Source organism: Hibiscus syriacus, unplaced genomic scaffold, assembly GCF_006381635.1.
Source record: "Hibiscus syriacus cultivar Baekdansim isolate YM2019G1 unplaced genomic scaffold, ASM638163v2 tig00001818_pilon, whole genome shotgun sequence".
Taxonomy (NCBI): Eukaryota; Viridiplantae; Streptophyta; class Magnoliopsida; order Malvales; family Malvaceae; genus Hibiscus; species Hibiscus syriacus.
The window spans coordinates 1275578-1294206 of record NW_024061892.1 but is presented as its reverse complement, the minus strand read 5'-3'; the positions used below and the strand labels follow the sequence as shown (position 1 = coordinate 1294206).

The 18629-nt window shown below is 34.7% G+C and overlaps 1 protein-coding gene and 1 pseudogene across 1 annotated transcript; both read right to left on the bottom strand.

Annotated features, from left to right (window-relative positions):
- Positions 1 to 454: 454 nt before the first annotated feature.
- LOC120134735 (rapid alkalinization factor-like) lies at positions 455 to 954 on the bottom strand. The gene has a single exon (XM_039151174.1). The coding sequence runs from the start codon at positions 854 to 856 to the stop codon at positions 488 to 490; it is 369 nt and encodes a 122-aa protein (XP_039007105.1). The 5' UTR covers positions 857 to 954; the 3' UTR covers positions 455 to 487.
- A 3212-nt stretch (positions 955 to 4166) lies between these two features.
- On the bottom strand, positions 4167 to 6161 carry LOC120134573 (annotated as a pseudogene).
- Positions 6162 to 18629: the final 12468 nt, after the last annotated feature.

Sequence of the window (18629 nt, the reverse complement as noted above, 5' to 3'; positions counted from 1 at the left end):
TTTAATACTTTTATATGTAATTTAAATAAAAATTAAGGTTATTTCTATGTATACAATTCATTTCTACTTTGTTGAACTTATTTATTGAATTGATTTTTGTTGTTCGTTCCTTCACGAAATAATTGTGAGAGAATTCAATAATAATAATAATAATCACACCTAACAACACATATCTTCTGTTTGGAAATTTAAAATTACGTTTTCTTAAAAAATGGAAAATCGCCCAAAACATCAAAAATGGAAAAGAAAAAGAAAGCTAGAGATCTTGTGCGTAAGAAGAATCCAAAAATAACAATAATCCTTTACAGAGACATTAAAGTTAAAATTAAAAAAAATACTAATAACATGATTATCATCAACCTCTCCACATCTCAATTTTTTTTCTTAATGTATAACAATCAAACCCCAATAAAAACCGTGAAAAAAGTAAAAGAAAGTCTGAAAAAGGAAATTGTTATTCATTTTCAAAAGAAAGGAAAGAGAAAGCTCAGCTCCTGCACCTTGTGATACGGCTGCATCCACGGTTGTAAGGGTTGGCCTGAGCTCCAGGCTGGCAATTGTAATAGGAAGCACCACGGCGGGAGCAAGGGACGGTGTTCCTCTGGAGCGCGCCGTAGCTGATGTACCTCGTGGTTTGTAAAATACGGCGGTTGATCTCCGAATCCACCTCAAACTCTTCTTCCTCTTCTAAGCATTCGCCTATGGAACCCTTGCATGCCGATCTGGAGGCGGCGGTTGACATCCAACCCAGGATCGCCTGCTGGCTTTGGCTGTCCCCAATCGCATCGACGGTCATCATCATCATCACCGTAGCGAAGATCAAAACAAGCTTACAAGAATTTGTAACTACTGCCATTGCAATTTAAAAAAAAATATTCTTTTCCTCTGTTTGGCTTTGAATTTGTTTCTTGATTCCTTCCCCTTTGTAATGTGAGTTGGTTTCTTCTTTGCTTTATGTTTGGTGGACTTGTTTTTATTTCTTTTCTCTCCGTTTTTGAGTTTTTAAAATAAAGACGGAAGAGCTGGTTGGATGGTTACTTTAAAATGACACTCATTTGGATGGTTATTACAGATATGCCATTGCGCGTGATTTTGAATAAAAACCAAGGCTTAATTAATAATAATTCGGGTGGAAAAAGATTAGTGGACTTGTTTTTATTTCTTTTCTCTCCGTTTTTGAGTTTTTAAAATAAAGACGGAAGAGCTGGTTGGATGGTTACTTTAAAATGACACTCATTTGGATGGTTATTACAGATATGCCATTGCGCGTGATTTTGAATAAAAACCAAGGCTTAATTAATTAATTCGGGTGGAAAAAGATTATGTATAAATTTTTATTTTTAAAAAATGAAATAGCAAGTTATTAAAGATAATTTATATGGTAGTTTTAGAGGGGTGAATATGTTTTTTTTCGTATAAACGAATATGTTTATAAAATTATTATAAAATTTTAAACTAATAATTTTTAAAAAAATTAATTCTTTTAATTTTTAATCTTTTTATAATTGAATAAATGATTAGATAATTCGTGACACTAATTTAATTATAATAAAATATTATACTTGTAAAGATATAATTATTTGATGTGTCTTTTTTTCAATCATAATTTTAGGTGCTCGTTTATATAGAAGATTATACTTCGTTTGAGAATAGGGTCTTTAACCTTGTGGTTGTGGGATCGAGTCCCACTGAGGGCAATTCATAACGGAGCTCTTCCACGGAAGTTGCTCTCAACCTGACGTTGGGGACAGCCTACTACCCTACCTCCCTTATCCAATTACATATGGGAATAGGTCAGCTAATTATTATACTTCGTTTGAGAATGTTCCTTCCATGAGTTTTTCTAATGAAAAAGTTTCGTGTTTTAAGTCAGTAATCATATTTAAAAAATGAAATTTTAGTTGAAAACGAATTATTCGGGAATAGTTTTTCGTTTCAGATGAAATTTTGGACAAAAAAAATAATTATATAACTTTGAAAATGACATGATTAGGAAATAAAGAAATTTCTAATTATAGAAAATTAGATTTGTCAAGGTTTTGACAATTGAAACATGCAGGACAAATTCTTTATTTTTATATGTTCCTAGAAATTTGATCTTAGTTTTAAGTTAAAAATGTTTAAAATGGGAGATTTGTTATCTAATGAATAAATTGAGATTTAAGCATGACAATATGTTGTGTGGAAGATCTAAAATTTTAAAATGTGGATCTAAAATTATAATTTTTTTAAATAACGAGTATGTATTTTTTTCTCTTTTTTTAACACATTAAAAATTTAATTTTTTTAAATAATGGGATGCACTTAATCCTTATGAGATTTAGTGCATCCGCCCCTAGATATGTTTATGAATATGTTGCGTCAAATAATTTTGTATAAATTATATTTAAATTCAGTAAATTTAAACACAAATACGGTATAAATATTTTAAAATTTACATAATACAGTTAGTGATGGAGAATAATGTAATATCCTCTGTCTCGAAAGTTTATTAACATTGACTTTAGTGAGGTGGAAAAAGATTAACAAACGGCAGTCCGGATATTTAAGTGAAAGCAATGGGCAAAAGAGGCAAAGCCCGCCCCTTAATTGATGATTATCTCTCTACTTGTTTCCACTGAATAAAAAACAAACAAAAGAAAATATAGAAATAAATAAATAGAGGAGAGGAGAGGAGAGGAGAGGAGAGGAGAGGAGAGGAGAGACGGCATCTATTCCATTTCGAATAAGCTGTTAACTGAAACACGTTATATATTTCCTAATTAGGGATGATGGACATGGGTCGGTTTTGGATCCCCGACCCACCCGAGAACAAGGAATCATTATCCGAGATCCGATCCGATTCGATCAAAATAAGATTTCACCTGATCTAATATATAACTTAAAAATCTGTCTGACTCAACCCTAAATAATAAAATATATTACTTTTATTCAATAAAAAACAGTGACTTAATTTAAAAAATATTATATAGATAGATATTATTGTAATTATTCTTAAATATATAAAGTAAAATTATTATTTTTTTTGGTCGGATCGGGTATTTTTCATCTTAAACCCAAATCTGATCCGACCCGAACATCACAATTAAAAACTCAACCCGACCAGAACCGAATCTGAATTTTTTTTAAAATCCGACCTGATCTGATCGAGTCGAAACCCGTCGAATTCGGATTCAATGTCCATCCCTATTCCTAATCCTTGTTTATTCCTTAGCTCGTAGCCGTTAACCCACCGTTTGTTTCCTTTTAACCACAAATTTTTTAATTAATTAATTAATTAATTACAAAATTGATGAAGTGTTGTAGGTACGATGGCCGCAAGCCGTCAAACGGTGGCAACCAACAATGGAAGAGAAACCAGTAATTAGAGAGTGTGAAAAATACAAATGAAAGAGAAATAGGGTTTTACTAAACTGATAGAAAAGATTACAAAAGCATATTTCTTAGCTCAATATTCAATAGGCATATATAGCCCTTAATAAGATGCTAACAAACTAACTAATTTCTAACTAATCAAAACAACCTAACTGACAGTTCAACATTCTTCCTGCTTCTTCAATTTTCTTGATCTTCTTCTTAAAAAAAATTCATTGTCCTCCCTCACTTATTCGGACTTTCTTCAACTTTCCTCGGCTTTTCTTCTTCTTCTTTTCAAGAGTTGTTTCTTCATCTTAACTGTTCTTCCTCTTCACCTATTGGGACTTTCTTTTTGTTGGAAGTAAGGCGGTTAAGCTACAAGCTCCCATATGCAATCTGAAGCCTCTCTTGGGCCAAGAAAACACCCTATTTTGTCTGGTTAAGGAATGCAAGGTTGTTAAACTCTCAACCCTCCCCAGATAATTTTTCTTTCCATGAAACCTTAGATGTTAAGCCTCAAAGTCTCATATTCACCTTGCGAGAGAAGCAAACAAGTAACAAAGAAACACAACTGAGATAACTGAGCACCGAATCTGTATAGTAATGTCAATAAATCAACAGCAACACCACTTAGAACCAAATCAAAATGCAACATACAACATACGTCTGTATTTGAGAAGCATCACCATCAACAACACACTAACAGTAGTGATGAACAATTATCACATCTACCAGCAGTAACCCAACTTGGAACTCAGATGATCAAATCCAAATATGAAGAACCATGAATCAATATCAGTAGAAATCGCTCATGCATTGCTGCACCAATCTTTGCAGGAAATTCCAATCTTACATTCCCCGGGTTTAATGATGCCAGGGCAGTTTAGACCAATTAACCTGGTTTTTGATTACTGATTCAGGGCAGCCTTCATACGGACCATGTCATGTTGAGGAATTCCTTCCGTGATGCAAACAACCAGATCCAGTTCAGCTTCCATAGCCTCCATGATATCAGCTGCAACACAAGGTGGAGGAACATAAAAGACAGAGGCATTGGCCTTGGTTTTAGCTTTTGCTTCCGCTACTGAATTGAAAACAGGAAGTCCTAACTGCTCTGTGCCACCCTTCTTCGGTGTAACTCCACCAACCATCTTAGTATCATATTTGATGGCTTGCTCGGTGTGGAAAGTTCCATTCTTTCCCGTAATGCCTTGACAAATAACACGAGTATTCTTGTCTACGAAAACCACGGACAGAGACGCTGGAGCCGTCGAGACAGCCCTTGACTGGGTCAGAAATTAAGAAGAGGAGGAGAGGGAACTGAGTGGGGATATCTGAGAAGACAAAGATCGGATGAGTTGTGAGGCTTGTCTAGTAATTACTGCTACTGTTGATTCAGTATTGGATCTCCTTTGCCTCTCTCGCTGCTGTAGAAACCCAGAAAAGTGTTTTCCGACTGAGAATGAGGCGACAAAGGAATCTTAGAAGCAATTGAGGAACCCGATCAAAGAACAGAATGGAAACAGCGGAAGAAAGATGACGTCAGGATCTTTGGTGAATGATACCATGATGAAGTGTTGCAGGTCCAACACGATGGCCGGAAGCCGCCGAACGGCGGCAACCAACAGTGGAAGAGAAACCAGTAATTAGAGAGTGTGAAAAATACAAATGAAAGAGAAATAGGTTTTACTAAACTGATAGAAAAGATTACAAAAGATGTTTCTTAGCTCAATATTCAATAGGCATATATAGCCCTTGATAAGATGCTAACAAACTAACTAATTTCTAACTAATCAAAACAACCTAACTGACAGTTCAACAAAACCATCATTTTGACTAATGATTGTTTGACAATTGCTGTGGTTTCACGACATGTACGCCACTTTTGAACAAGCATTATTCTTTTCTTTATTAATAATTAAAGGTAGTTATAAGTGGTAGTATTTGTTCTAAAAAATTTCATTTATTGAAAATGAACATTCAAATATCTTTTAATCGTTAGTATTCAAACTCGGGATCTCTAGGGATAATAATTAGGCTGTAAACAAATCAAACGAACACAAATGAGGGTATATTCATGTTCGTTTGTTTAAATTTAATTGAAAAATGAACGAACACAAACAACTAACAACGAAATTTCTTGTTTGTGTTTTTTTATTAAAAAATTAACTTGTTCATGATCGTTCGTTAAAATGATAAACGAACATAAACGAGCAAACATAAAATTAATTAGGTTTATATTTGGGAAGATATTTTCTTTTCAAATAATTGTAGGGTTTATATTTTCTTTAATTGATTTGAATATTTTTTATTTGAGTTTAAAAGTAACCGTGTTTTAAAATAGTAATGACTTTAAGATTAAAATTTATTAAGTCTTAATATTTTAATTGGGGTCTGGAGATTGGACTGAATATAAACAAACATAAAAAATCTTGTTCATTGTAATACACCGAATCCCGGGTCAGTAGTTTGGGTCAACTCGAGACCCATAAGTCGAAGCCATTAGATTTCCTAAACTAGTTTATGATGGTATTGGGCTTAAGTTTGGCCCAAGAGTTAAGTGATGATTTTAATATGGGTTAATGAGGAGAGGGACCAAAAGTATAGTTTACCCATTGTTTAAGTTAAAGGATAAAAACCCCTTATATTGGGTGTTTTTCACGTTAATCATACTCACCAAAACTCTCTTCCATTTCCTCTTCCTTCCTCTCTTGTTTTTCCTCCCCAAGAGTAATATAAAGGTATAAGCTTTTGGAATTTCTGGTTTTATCTGATTCAACCAAGGTAAAAACCTTAATCTTCATCCCTCAAGCTTCAATTTAAGCCCTTAATCTTAAGTGTTGGTTATGGTTTTCAAAATGGGTTTTTGAGATGTTAGGAGGAATCAAGGGATTTAAGCTTGTTTTTAGTAAATTTAAGTTGTTCAGAGTGTTCCTAAATCAGTTTCAAGTCCTAGACAAGTTAGTAATCCTTTCCTTACTTTGTTTAGCTAAGGAAGTGAGAGAAAGTTCTAAAGAAAGGGGAAAGAAAAAGTTCCTCCTAATTGATTTGAGTGAGGTTTTAGCAGCTAAAGAAATCAGGTAACACACTCACAACTTCCTCATACCCTTTGTGGGTCATTAGAAAATGTATTCTAGCTAGAAAAATGATATTAAAGCATGATAAGCAAGTTTTATGGTAGATTCTTTGTAATGGTATTATAGCATGTCTCAAGCCTTATTTATGATCCTTATCGACCACATAAGACAATTATGTTCTTCAATCAGTTTAAAAATGATTCAATTTGAAAGGGTAGTATCGATACTCGGGGTCTAGTATCAATACTATGAGGGTAGGTATCGATACAGGAGTATTTTTGAAAACATCGAAGCTAAATTTGGTATCGATACTCATAAGAGTATCGATACCCAGGGTAGTAGTATCGATACTCTCCATAGGAGTATCGATACCGAGTATATTTTTTCAAAACATCAAACTTGAAATCAGTATCGATGCCCAAGTGGAGGTATCGCTACTAAGGGAACATTACTGATATCGAGGGTTTAGTATCGGTACCAACGTATATTTTGGGGCAATAATTTTAAAGGATTGTAAGAGGGAAATAAGGTTCCTAAGAACTCTATGATTACTCTCAAATAATATTATAAGTGGAAACAATAATAATGTTTAATTACACTTAGAAACGAGATCAATTAGGGTGACATAAAACTAGCCTTACTTGATGTTCGAGAAACGATCAGGACACCTGAGTTCCTTTAGTAAGGGTTTTGAATGTATAAAATTGGTCCAAATATCCTTAGGGAGTGTGCAAGACACTTTAAAATGACTAAATAGGGCCTAGGCCCGACATTCGCAAGGGGTGGATTAGTCGAGGGTGTTGACTGATGCAGAGATTCCGAGCAACCATCCTCGGTAGACTAAAGGGGAGTGTGAGCTCCGAGATGCAGAACCCCTCAGCCAATACCATGATGTCTACCATAGAGTAGAGAGTGAGTATACAAGTATACTCACTAAAGCAGTAGACTTGATAGCTTGAGCATTTCATTAGTACACTTTGAGTATGATCTAGTTGTTAGTATAACACTGAGCTAGTTAGCTCAGCGTTTGGAATTTGTTTCCTTGCGCAGATGAGGGGGAGCATTTGAGGAGCCTTAGAGAAACCGAGGTCCAGATCAAGAATAGATCAAAGTACGTTTCAAGTTTTTGAATGGCACGTATACTTATAAACCTAGTTGTAAAGTTGAGTCGTAAATTCAGATAAAAGTCGGTTTGTATATGTTTTGAATGTAAATATTTATTTTGATTATATTTTATGGTTGATTTTCTTATGAAAATGGTCGTTTTAAATTAAAATAAATGGAGAAAAATTTGGGTTAGCCTGTGTAGCATCCTAATCTATCGACTGTGAGTCATACTAGTTTAGGGTGTTACATTCATGTTCGTTCATTTAATAAATAAGCGCACATAAAATCTTGTTCATGTTCGTTCTTTTAATAAATAAACGAACATACATGTTCCCACGAAAGATTCACGAATGATTCGTTGAACGTTCGATTCATTTACGAGTCTAATAACAATCATACATTAACCACTAAAATAGCTTAATTCGTGCAACAAATATTTTTTTGTTATGGCATACTTTTATTCCCCTTTTAGATCATACCAAATAAAATAAAAAGATAGAATGAGAAGTAATATGTCAACTACATGGTTAATATCTCAATTTGTTTTACAGTTTGGTTATTTAATTATTTTTTAAATATACTTAACATTTAGTTTTAGTTTTATTTTGATCACCTATCGTTAAAAAATTAACATGGATATTGAAATGTCATAGTAAGATGATGTCACATCATTATTGGATAGAAAATAAAAAAGCCACACCAATAGTTCTGTTAAATTTTAAATGATGGTTAACAAAAAAAAACTAAAACATAACGTAAATGTATGATTTTGAAAAAAAAGAATGTTCATGTAAGGTATGGCTCATAAATATACCGGTAAAGAGGACAGGGGATGGAGCGGAGTGAGCGAAGCGAACATCAACTGTCCTTTCAAAGAAAGTCTCGTAGAGGGGGTTACGAATATGTGGGTTGGGAGTGCGGGGGCTGTGCCCCGCTGTACGGTACAGGGTTAATTTTGTAATTATGTACCAGGGTTTTCTATTATAAATAGAGATGTAACCTAAACCTATGAGAATTGAATAAAAATTTTCTAGCGCCGCCTAGGCACCGAGGACGTAAGCACATTGCCAAACCTCGTTAAAATTCTTGTGTTCTTTGGTTTACTTTGCCCGATTTATCAATAATTTGTATCAGATGTCAGGAGCAAAATTTGAAGTCGTGAAATTTGATGGTCTGGGTAACTTTGGATTATGGAAAACGTGGGTGAAGGATCTGTTGGCACAGCAGGGGATCCTGAAGGCTTTGCGACCTACAAAGCCGGCGTCGATGGAGGAGGAAGATTGGGAAGAATTGCAACAATGAGCGGCAGGAACCATACGATTATGCTTGGCAGACGAGGTTATGTATCACGTCATGCATCTATTGTCTCCAGACGAAATTTGGAGGAAGTTGGAAAGTCAGTTTATGTCCAAATCCTTAACGACAAAACTGTATCTAAAGCAACTTCTGTATGGGCTGAAGATGCAGGATGATCATAATTTGGCGCAACACGTGAATGTCTTCAATCAAATCGTTTCTGATTTGGCTCGGCTTGATGTAAAAATTGAGGATGAAGACAGAGCGATGATTTTGTTGTGTTCGTTGCCTCCCTCTTACGAACACATGGTGACTACTCTTACATATGGGAAAGAGACTATCAACGTTGAGGAGATTACTGCAGCCTTGTTGGCTCACAACCAGCGAAAGCAGAATACAGGGGAAAACTCTCAAGCCGATAGCTTATATGTCAAGGGTAATCGAGACCGTGGACGGAAGCCAGAGAAGGCAGGGTCTGGCAAACGGAATTCCAGATCCAAATCTAGGGATAAGAAGACAATTCACTGTTACAAGTACAAGGAGGCGGGACATATGAAGCGAGACTGTCCGAAGTTGAAAAAGCAGACTGATGAGAAGCGTGATGTTTCATCCAAGTCTGTGAACGTGGTCGAGGATGACAATTATGATTACAGTGAGGTGATACGCTTTCTATTCAACGACTCAATTGACGGATGCGTGGATTCTTGATTCTGGATGTTCTTATCACATCACGCCAAATAGGGAATGGTTTTCGACATACATGTCGGTTAATTTTGGTTCTATTTACTTGGGTGATGATCGATGTTGCAATATTGTTGGTATTGGTGATGTCAGAATTAAGATGTATGATGGCTCTGTTCGGACGTTGAGTGGTGTTCGACATATCTCAGATTTGAAGAAGAATTGATTTCTTTGGGCACTTTGCCAAGAATGGTTTTATCCCTAAGGCTGATGAGGATAGGAAACCATTCGGATTGTTAAGGTGCTTTGACTGTGATGAAAGGAAAGATGACTGCAGGAAATATTTATAGATTGTTAGGGAGTACCGTTGTAGGTGGAGTTCATTCTGTGAGTCCTGTGATGATACTACAAAACTGGGCATATGTGTCTGCTCATCTTAGTGAACGTGGTATGACATAATTACACAAAAGAAATCTGTTGCATGGTGTCAAAAGCTGTAAGCTCGATTTTTTCAAGTATTGTGTTCTTGGTAAACAGACTAAAGTCCGTTTCAAGACTGCGAGGCACACAACTCAAGGGATTCTTGATTATGTGCATTCTGATGTATGGGGGCCTTCCACGATCGTCTTGGGTGGATCTAGGTATTATGTTACTTTTATTGATGATTTTTCACGGATAGTTTTGGGTGTATTTTTTGAAACAGAAATCTGAAGTTTTGAGAAGTTCAAGCTGTGGAAAGCTGAGGTAGAAAACGAAACAGGACGAAAAATCAAGTGTTTGCGGTCTGACAATGGTACGGAGTACACAGATTCACAGTTCTTACACTTTTATAAGGAGCACGGGATTAAGAGACATTTTACAGTGCGCAAGACACCACAACAGAATGGTGTTGTGGAACGGATGAACAGGTCGTTGAATGAAAGAACCAGATGTTTGCGGTTGAATGCGGGGCTTCCCAAACACTTCTGGGCCGAGGCTGTTAACATGGCGTGTTATATTATCAACAGATTGCCAAGGGCATCATTGGCTGGGAAAGTTGCAGAAGAGGTATGGACTGGTCATGATGTTAGTTTTGATAACTTACGGATTTTTGGTTGTCCTGCTTATGTGCATGTACATGCTGATGAGAGATCCAAACTTGATGCAAAATCGAAGGAGTGCATTTTTCTGGGTTACAAGAAAGGTGTCAAAGGATTCAAGTTCTGGGATCCAGTTGCGAAGAAAATTTTGATCAGTAGAGGTGTTTTTGATGAACAATCCATGTTGCAACAGAAAAAGACACGACAGTGGTGGATTTCGAGCAGTTTCCAGTTGAGAAACCAGAAACTTCTCAACCAACTTCTGGTGGTTCCACTACGGATGATTTGTAGGATTATAGTCTCGCTAGAGATAGGGTGAGAAGGACGAATATAAAGCCTCCGAGTAGATTGGGTTTTGAAGACTTGGTCTCTTTTGCACTTATTGTTAGCAGTGATGATCCGGTTAATTTTCATGATGCTGTTACTAGTCAGGAAAACCAAGTGGATGACAGCCCATGGTTGAGGAGATGGAGTCTTTGAATCACAATCGTACATGGGAGTTGGTTCGCCTTCCTGAGGTAAAAAGCCGATTGGTTGCAAATGGGTGTATAAGAAGAAACCAGCAGTAACAGAAAAAGAGGGGGAGAAGTTCAAGTTCAAGGCTCGTTTGGTAGTAAAGGGTTTTTCACAGCAGAAAGGAGTTGATTATGATGAAATTTTTTCTCCTGTGGTCAGGCACACTTCAATCCGAGCAGTACTTGCATTGGTGGCCAGTTGGGATTTTCATTTAGAGCAGATGGATGTTAAAACTGCTTTTTTGCATGGTGATTTAGAGGAGCAGATCTACATGCGGCAACCTGAATGTTTCACTCAACCTGGAAACGAGCATTTAGTTTGCAGATTGAAGAAATCTTTGTACGGGTTGAAACAGTCTCCGAGACAGTGGTATAAACGGTTTGACTCCTATATGATCAAGATTGGCTACAACCGATGTGAGTATGATTGTTGTGTCTATGTTAAGAGCCTTGATGATGGTTTTTTTTTTCTATTACTGTATGTTGATGTTTGATTGCTGCGAAGAACATGGATGATGTTATCGGTTTGAAAACTTTATTGAGTCAAGAATTTGATATGAAAGATTTAGGTGCTGCAAAGAAAATTCTTGGAATGGAAATTTGCAGGGACAGAGACTCAAGGAGACTGTGGCTATCTCAACGGGGTTATGTTGAAAAAATGCTAGAAAGGTTTGCGATGAGCAGCGCAAAACCAGTTAGCACTCCATTGGCGATCCACTTTAAGCTCTCATCAGAACAGTGCCCTAAGACAGATAAGAAAGCTGAAGATATGGCAAAGGCTCCGTATTCTAATGCTGTTGGCTGCTTGATGTATGCAATGGTATGTACTCGTCCTGATTTAGCTCATGTTGTTAGTCAAGTTTGTAAGTACATGTCTAAACCTGGTAAGCAACATTAGGAAGCATTCAAGTGGATCTTTCGATACTTAAAGGGTACTGTGGGACATGAAATTGTTTTTGGTAGTCAACGAGATAATCCTTTGGTTGTAGGATATGTGGATTCAGACTATGCAGGTGACTTGGATAATAGAAGATCTACGAAAGAGTATGTTTTTACTCTTGGTGGAGGACCTATTTATTGGAAGTCTACTGTTCAATCTGTAGTGGTACTATCTACAACTGAAGCTGAGTACATGGCAGCGGCTGAAGCTGTAAAAGAAGCTTTATGGCTCACTGGTTTAGTGAAGAAGTTGGGTGTTCAACAAGATGGAGTTCAGCTGCTTTGCGACAATCAAAGTGCTATTCACTTAGCTACGAATCAGGTATATCGTGCTAGAACTAAGCACATTGATGTACGTTTTCACAAGATCAGAGAGTTGGTTGCATGTGAAGAGATTTTGTTTCAGAAGGTACACACTGATGAGAATGCCGCTGATATGTTCACCAAGCCATTACGACAGACAAGTTCAGCATTGCTTGGACTTGTTGAATGTTTCAAGTTGTTTAAAGAACTAAGGTAACCCAACCCACATTGAATGTTTCCTAAGGGGCAGGATATTCGCCAAGGTGGAGATTTGTAAGATATGACTCATAAATATACCGGTAAAGAGGACAGGGGATGGAGCGGATTGAGCGAAGAACGCAGCAAACATCAACTGTCCTTACAAAGAAAGTTGCGTAGAGGGGGTTACGATTATGTGGGTTGGGGGTACGGGGGTTGCGGCCCCGCGGTACGGTACAGGGTTAATTTTGTAATTATGTACCAGGGTTTTCTATTATAAATAGAGATGTAACCTAAACCTATGAGAATTGAATAAAAATTTTCTAGCGCCGCCTAGGCACCGAGGACGTAAGCACATTGCCGAACCTCGTTAAAATTCTTGTGTTCTTTCGTTTACTTTGCCCGATTTATCAACAGTTCAATAACCAAAACAGAATAAAAATAATAGTTAATGTACTAAACATGTAGTTCACCATAAAATATATAATATTTACAACATGTACAAATACATTCGATATCAGTTATAAAATATATTGTTTATACATATATGCGTTATGATCCACTTACACTATATAAAACTAATATTAGTTTATGGGTTATAAATATAGCCATTAGATTTACTGTGAGTTAGAAGACACTCCTTCTGCCCCATAAAAAATGTACATTATTGATTTTCTTGGTCAATTTTTTTTTAATTTGACTAGTTATTATTTAAAATTTATTATTGATAAAAATATATAAAAATATATTTTAAAAAACTTCAATCAAGTAGTTTTCAAATATATATTTTATAAAATTTAATTATTTAAAATATTTAAAATTATCGAGGTCAAAAAATTTTAACTTCTTAAAATTTAATAGGAGAAATCTTTTATGGTACGAATGAAATATTTATTTATATGTTATAAATTCTAATTAAATATAAATGATTTATTTATTTAAATCTAATGACTATATATTAACGTAAAATTTATTAATTTTACATAGTGTAATCACAATTATATTATTTTATATTTAATTATATTTATATATATATTATAATTATACATAATTCGACTAAAAATACAAAATAGTTGTATCGTGTGTTTATAAAAATCAATCGTGAAATCCACTAATTGAAAGTACTGCAAAACATTCTCTAACGATGTGATAGTTTTCCTTCCATTTTCTTCTATATTGGGTAATTTACATTGTTTCTCACTGAATTTTATTTCCTCTCCTATTTTACTCATCATACTTTTAATTTTTCTATTTTGCTCACTGAACATTACAAATTAAATCATTTTGCTCACCCTACTGTTAACATTTTACCGTGTTATGACATGACACAAGACTCAAATGATGTCATTTTGAAAAACGCAAATATACACCAAAATGTTGTCGTTTTGAATCCTATTATTTCCCCTAATTACCGTCGTCGATCACCACATTATTTTTCATTCTAGCCACCGTCGACAGTTGTGATGGTGGCCGTTCGGTCCCAAAATTAATGGGTCAATTTTTCTCGACCCCTTGAGTCCGAAGCAGGTAGTTGTTTCACGAAAATGTTCCAAAATCCTTGAATTTCCACTGAAACGTTTTGACTTCCACTTTCAAACTCTGATTTGTGACTTGGGAGCAAATTCTGACAAAATGAAGGTCGGATTCAGACTCAAGATGTCAAGACGAATCAACCAATGAAATTTGGGATCGAACGACGACCATCTACGAAGGTCGACGGTGGCAGAAGGTGGCATCGACCACCTTCTGTTTTTAATTTATAATTGGGTGAGCAAAATATGAGAGAGAGTAAAGTTCAGTGAGGAACGATATTATTTACCCTTTATATTTTCAGTTATTTTATATTAAATATAATGACATGTCATTACAACTTTAAAGAGGTAACGACAGAATGAACAAAATAATTTAATCTGTAAAGTTTAACGAACAACGATGTAATTTACCTTTTAATTTATTGAATTATGTTAAATAAGAATAATATATAAATAACAACAGTTCGATTGGATAAATACTTTTGTCAATAAAAATTTTATATAATGAGTGATTTGCAAGTATTATATTTAGCATGGTTATCAAAATCGGACGGACCGACCGATTCAATCGGTTGAACCGTGAACCGGTGGCCTATTCGGTCCGGTTACCTCACAAAATCGGGCTGACAATGAACTGGCTGAAAACCGGTTCAAAATATAATATTAAAACTTGAACTCGAAAAGGCTCGAACTCAAAAAAAAATTAGAAGTTCGATTAAAGCTTAAAATTTGAGCTCAATTGTAGCGAAAGAATAGTTCGCTCCGTGCTCACCAAAAGGCTCCATGATTTTGAATATCAAATTACCTCTATTATTTATAGAAGTAAGTTGGGATGCTCTTATATGTTTCTTAGCCATGTGGGATTGTTTTGTTCTCATATTTTACTCTTTAAACTTTTGGGATGCTCTTCTATGTTTCTTAGCAATGTGAGATTGTTTTTTTATAAAAAAAAAATTAAACCAAATGACATCATTTGTTATATTTTTAAGTCCCAATTTTATTTTTTTGATTATAGTTATATAATTATATTTATTATTTAATTTATTTTACCTTAAATATTATGTTGTAGTTGATTTGAATCATTTTGTTTCACTTGATTTTATGGTTTTTAATTTATACATGTTATGACTTGTGATGTTTTTATACATTTTAATATTGTAAACTTAAAAAAAGTGTTATATATATTAATATTTTTTTGAATATTATATAAAATTAAAAAAAAAATATTTTATATAAAATTTAGTTTAACCGCGGTTGAACCCGGTTGAACCAGTAAACCAGTACCTTCACCGGTTTAATGTCCGGTCCGATTTTAAAAACATTAATATTTAGTCTTTAAAATATCTAATTAAATTAATATTAATATAATTGAATTTTCCTCTTCTAGAAAAATAATTTTATGAAAATAAAAATTTAATTACAGAAGGTCTCTTTTTAGAAAACATAATAATCTTTTACATACTCTTAATCAAAACATGAAGCCACATTCACATTTATATCACGCGCCAAAGGGTTTTCAAATGATCGAACGAACAAATGCTACAATAATTTCACATATATATATATATTAGAAGTTAAATATAAATTAAAACCTCGTTAGCGGTGTTGAGAAGAGCAGGTAGCCGTTTAAGACGTGGGGCCATAACACAGATCACCAAGGCGGTGTTTGCGCGTCCCAAAAGCCAACTCGTTCGTACCAGCTGCCTCTTACATATAGAATAGAATCTCTCTCTCTCTCTCTCTCTCTCGTCCCCAAATTGAGTTGATTAATGAAATAGTTTCGCACAAGTAAGTGATTTCTATCCGGAAAGAATAGTTGTTATTTCTTAATAATTTGGATTTAAATATTATAAATATTAAAGGTGTAAATTTTTAATGTCAAAAGGTCGAGAATTTATCTTTAAACACATAATATCTTATACTTAATTAAATTAATAAAAAAATTCAATTTTTTTTTGAAAAAAATATATTGTTACTTATTATTTAGGATAAACTAATATTATTAATCACCATGACACTATCTCTTATTTTAGTCATAATATTCTGTTTTCTATAATTGGTTATTAATATCACGTTTTCCCCCTTATTTTAGTCATTAGATGTTAATTTCGATCATTAATTTAATATAAATGGTAACATGATATAATATAATAATAGTTATAATATTTAAAATTTATATGAATATAAAATAATTTAATAAACTTAATTTTTAATATTCAAAATTATATCATTTTAGTAACTCCCTAATTCAAGCCTTAACCTTATTGTCGTCATCACCGTCAACCACCATCCAAAATTATCGTTATTTTCTCCGGAAGGTTCACCTATCATGCTTCCTCCCTCCTACCCTTTTTATTTTAGTTTTAATTTGATTTTATTAGTTGATTTCAATTGCCAAAACAACCCTTCGGAAGCCCGAATCAAATCTTGACCTAAGTGAACGATTAACATTTTTGGAGTCGATGCCGACCTTTTGGATTAGATAGATTCAGATATCTAAAATTACTTTTTTGCCATATTTTCATCTAACATATATTAGTTAGGATTGATTCAAGATTCGATCACGTGTGAGGAAGGATGAACACCATTGTAGTGTTCGGAATCATTACCAACACAACTATATGTTGTCTTAATAGCTGAAATTAAAATTCGAGCAAGAAAGTCAAAAGAAAAGGAGAAGGTCATTTGATTGAAGCACTGGATCCGCTGGTGACTTCTTCAAGCAAGTCGAAAGAGAAGGAGGTCATTTGAATTTTAGGCGCAGAGTAGTAGTTGTATCGATGAAGCTAGGTATTATTATGAGTTTTCATGATTCGTAGTATTATTTAGGAAAGTTGAAATGAGATAAACTCATGTTCTAAGTTCTTTAGTAAGAGATTTGCACCTTACCTTGATTTAATTTATAGTGTATATATTTAAAAATATGTGTCTGAGAGAAAGTTCTAGCACGATGAACATGAATTGATCCCAATTTTGAATGCACCTTACGTGAGTTATTAAGTGGTATGTGATTAGGTATATAATTTTGCAAGTATACGTTGCATCAAGGTATGCAATAAAGGCAATAAAGTCCCTACACGAAGTGGAAAATACATAGCAATGTACATGATTTCAAATGAATTTACAGTAGTAATTGGTGCATTTGAAAATAATATACCTAATCATGAGCGTTTATTGCATCGAATGTGGATAATAAACCATCGAAAGATAAAGGTAAAGATATCAAGGATAGGAGAACTTCAACGCTTAAAGACTCGAGAACATTCAAAGAAGCTCTACGACCCTAGGTACAGTAAGTCCTAACATGAAGCATCAGACCAGAAGTGGTGCTACTCCTATAGATGATATTCAAGTGAGGTTAGTGGACGAGCTACACAATATTGATGAGCTCCAGGGCGAAGCGGGATCAAGACACATGTGCGTTTTAAAAACTGAATTAGAATGGAGAAGTCGATGTCTTGTTGGCCAGATTATGGGGATGTATAACCCAGAAATCGTTTAGGACGCATTAAGATCGGATGGTTTCGATGTGAAGGTTAGTCCATGGCACAGGCTATTGACGATCATTCAATTCACGAGTACGGAGGAGCTAACCAGGGTATGGCGTAGGCGAGAAAGGTTAATGCGTACTTAGTTTGTGAAATTAGAGAGATTAGAAGGCTATGAGGGGAAGATGAAGGTGAAAGTATGGATGGTTTTACAAGATGTTCCATTGGAAGTTTAGAGTGATAGATTCTTCTCAGAGCTTGGAAGCAGATGGGGTTCTATTATTAGAACTGATGATGACACGGTCAACCGTAATAGGTTTAATGAAGCCAGAATTTTAATGTCAGTTTAAAGAGTTTTCATTATCCCAGACAGAGTTAGCATAGTAATCAATGGAAGAGTTTTCACGATCAAGATTAAAGTTGGAGATTTTGATGGTGATCAGACTTTTCGACCAAAAACCCTAATTTCGATTAAGTCACTTTGCGCCTGAGCTTTTTTTTTACAGAGTTTAGAACCTTATTCTTGAATTCTTTAACAAAGTACAATGCTAAAAATTCTGTTGCTATCTTCTATTATCTTGTCTACCTGACATGTAGCACAACAGTCAATTTTATTAGTACTAAACTTTTTATTCAACGGTAACTATGGTAAGGTTGTATCTGGGTTTGGGTAAGGTTGCATCTGGGTTTGGGCAGGAGGACACCAAAAAAGTGAAGAACTAAGCTTGATAATGACGTGTGTAATCACCAATAAGATGAGATGGAGAGAAGGTTAATTATTAAACTTTATTATCTTTTGGACAGAACAATCATACATACTGAAATAACAAATTAGCACATACTAATGTATAACCCAAAGATGAAACTAACTAACGAGCAGTTGTAAGTAACGAACTAACTAACCCATCTAACATAAATCAGCTTCGTATCTAACTGATAGTTTTCTTAACGCTGTTTCTCATGATATCTTCCTTCCCTTTGCAGTTTTTATGTATTTATATTTTATGGCTTCTCCAAGCCGACATCAAGTCTTTCCTCCTTTGGTTCCGCCTAATGT

Bases quoted from the DNA above. Each gene is read 5' to 3' on its own strand.
- LOC120134735 (XM_039151174.1), bottom strand. From the start codon at position 856: ATGGCAGTAGTTACAAATTCTTGTAAGCTTGTTTTGATCTTCGCTACG.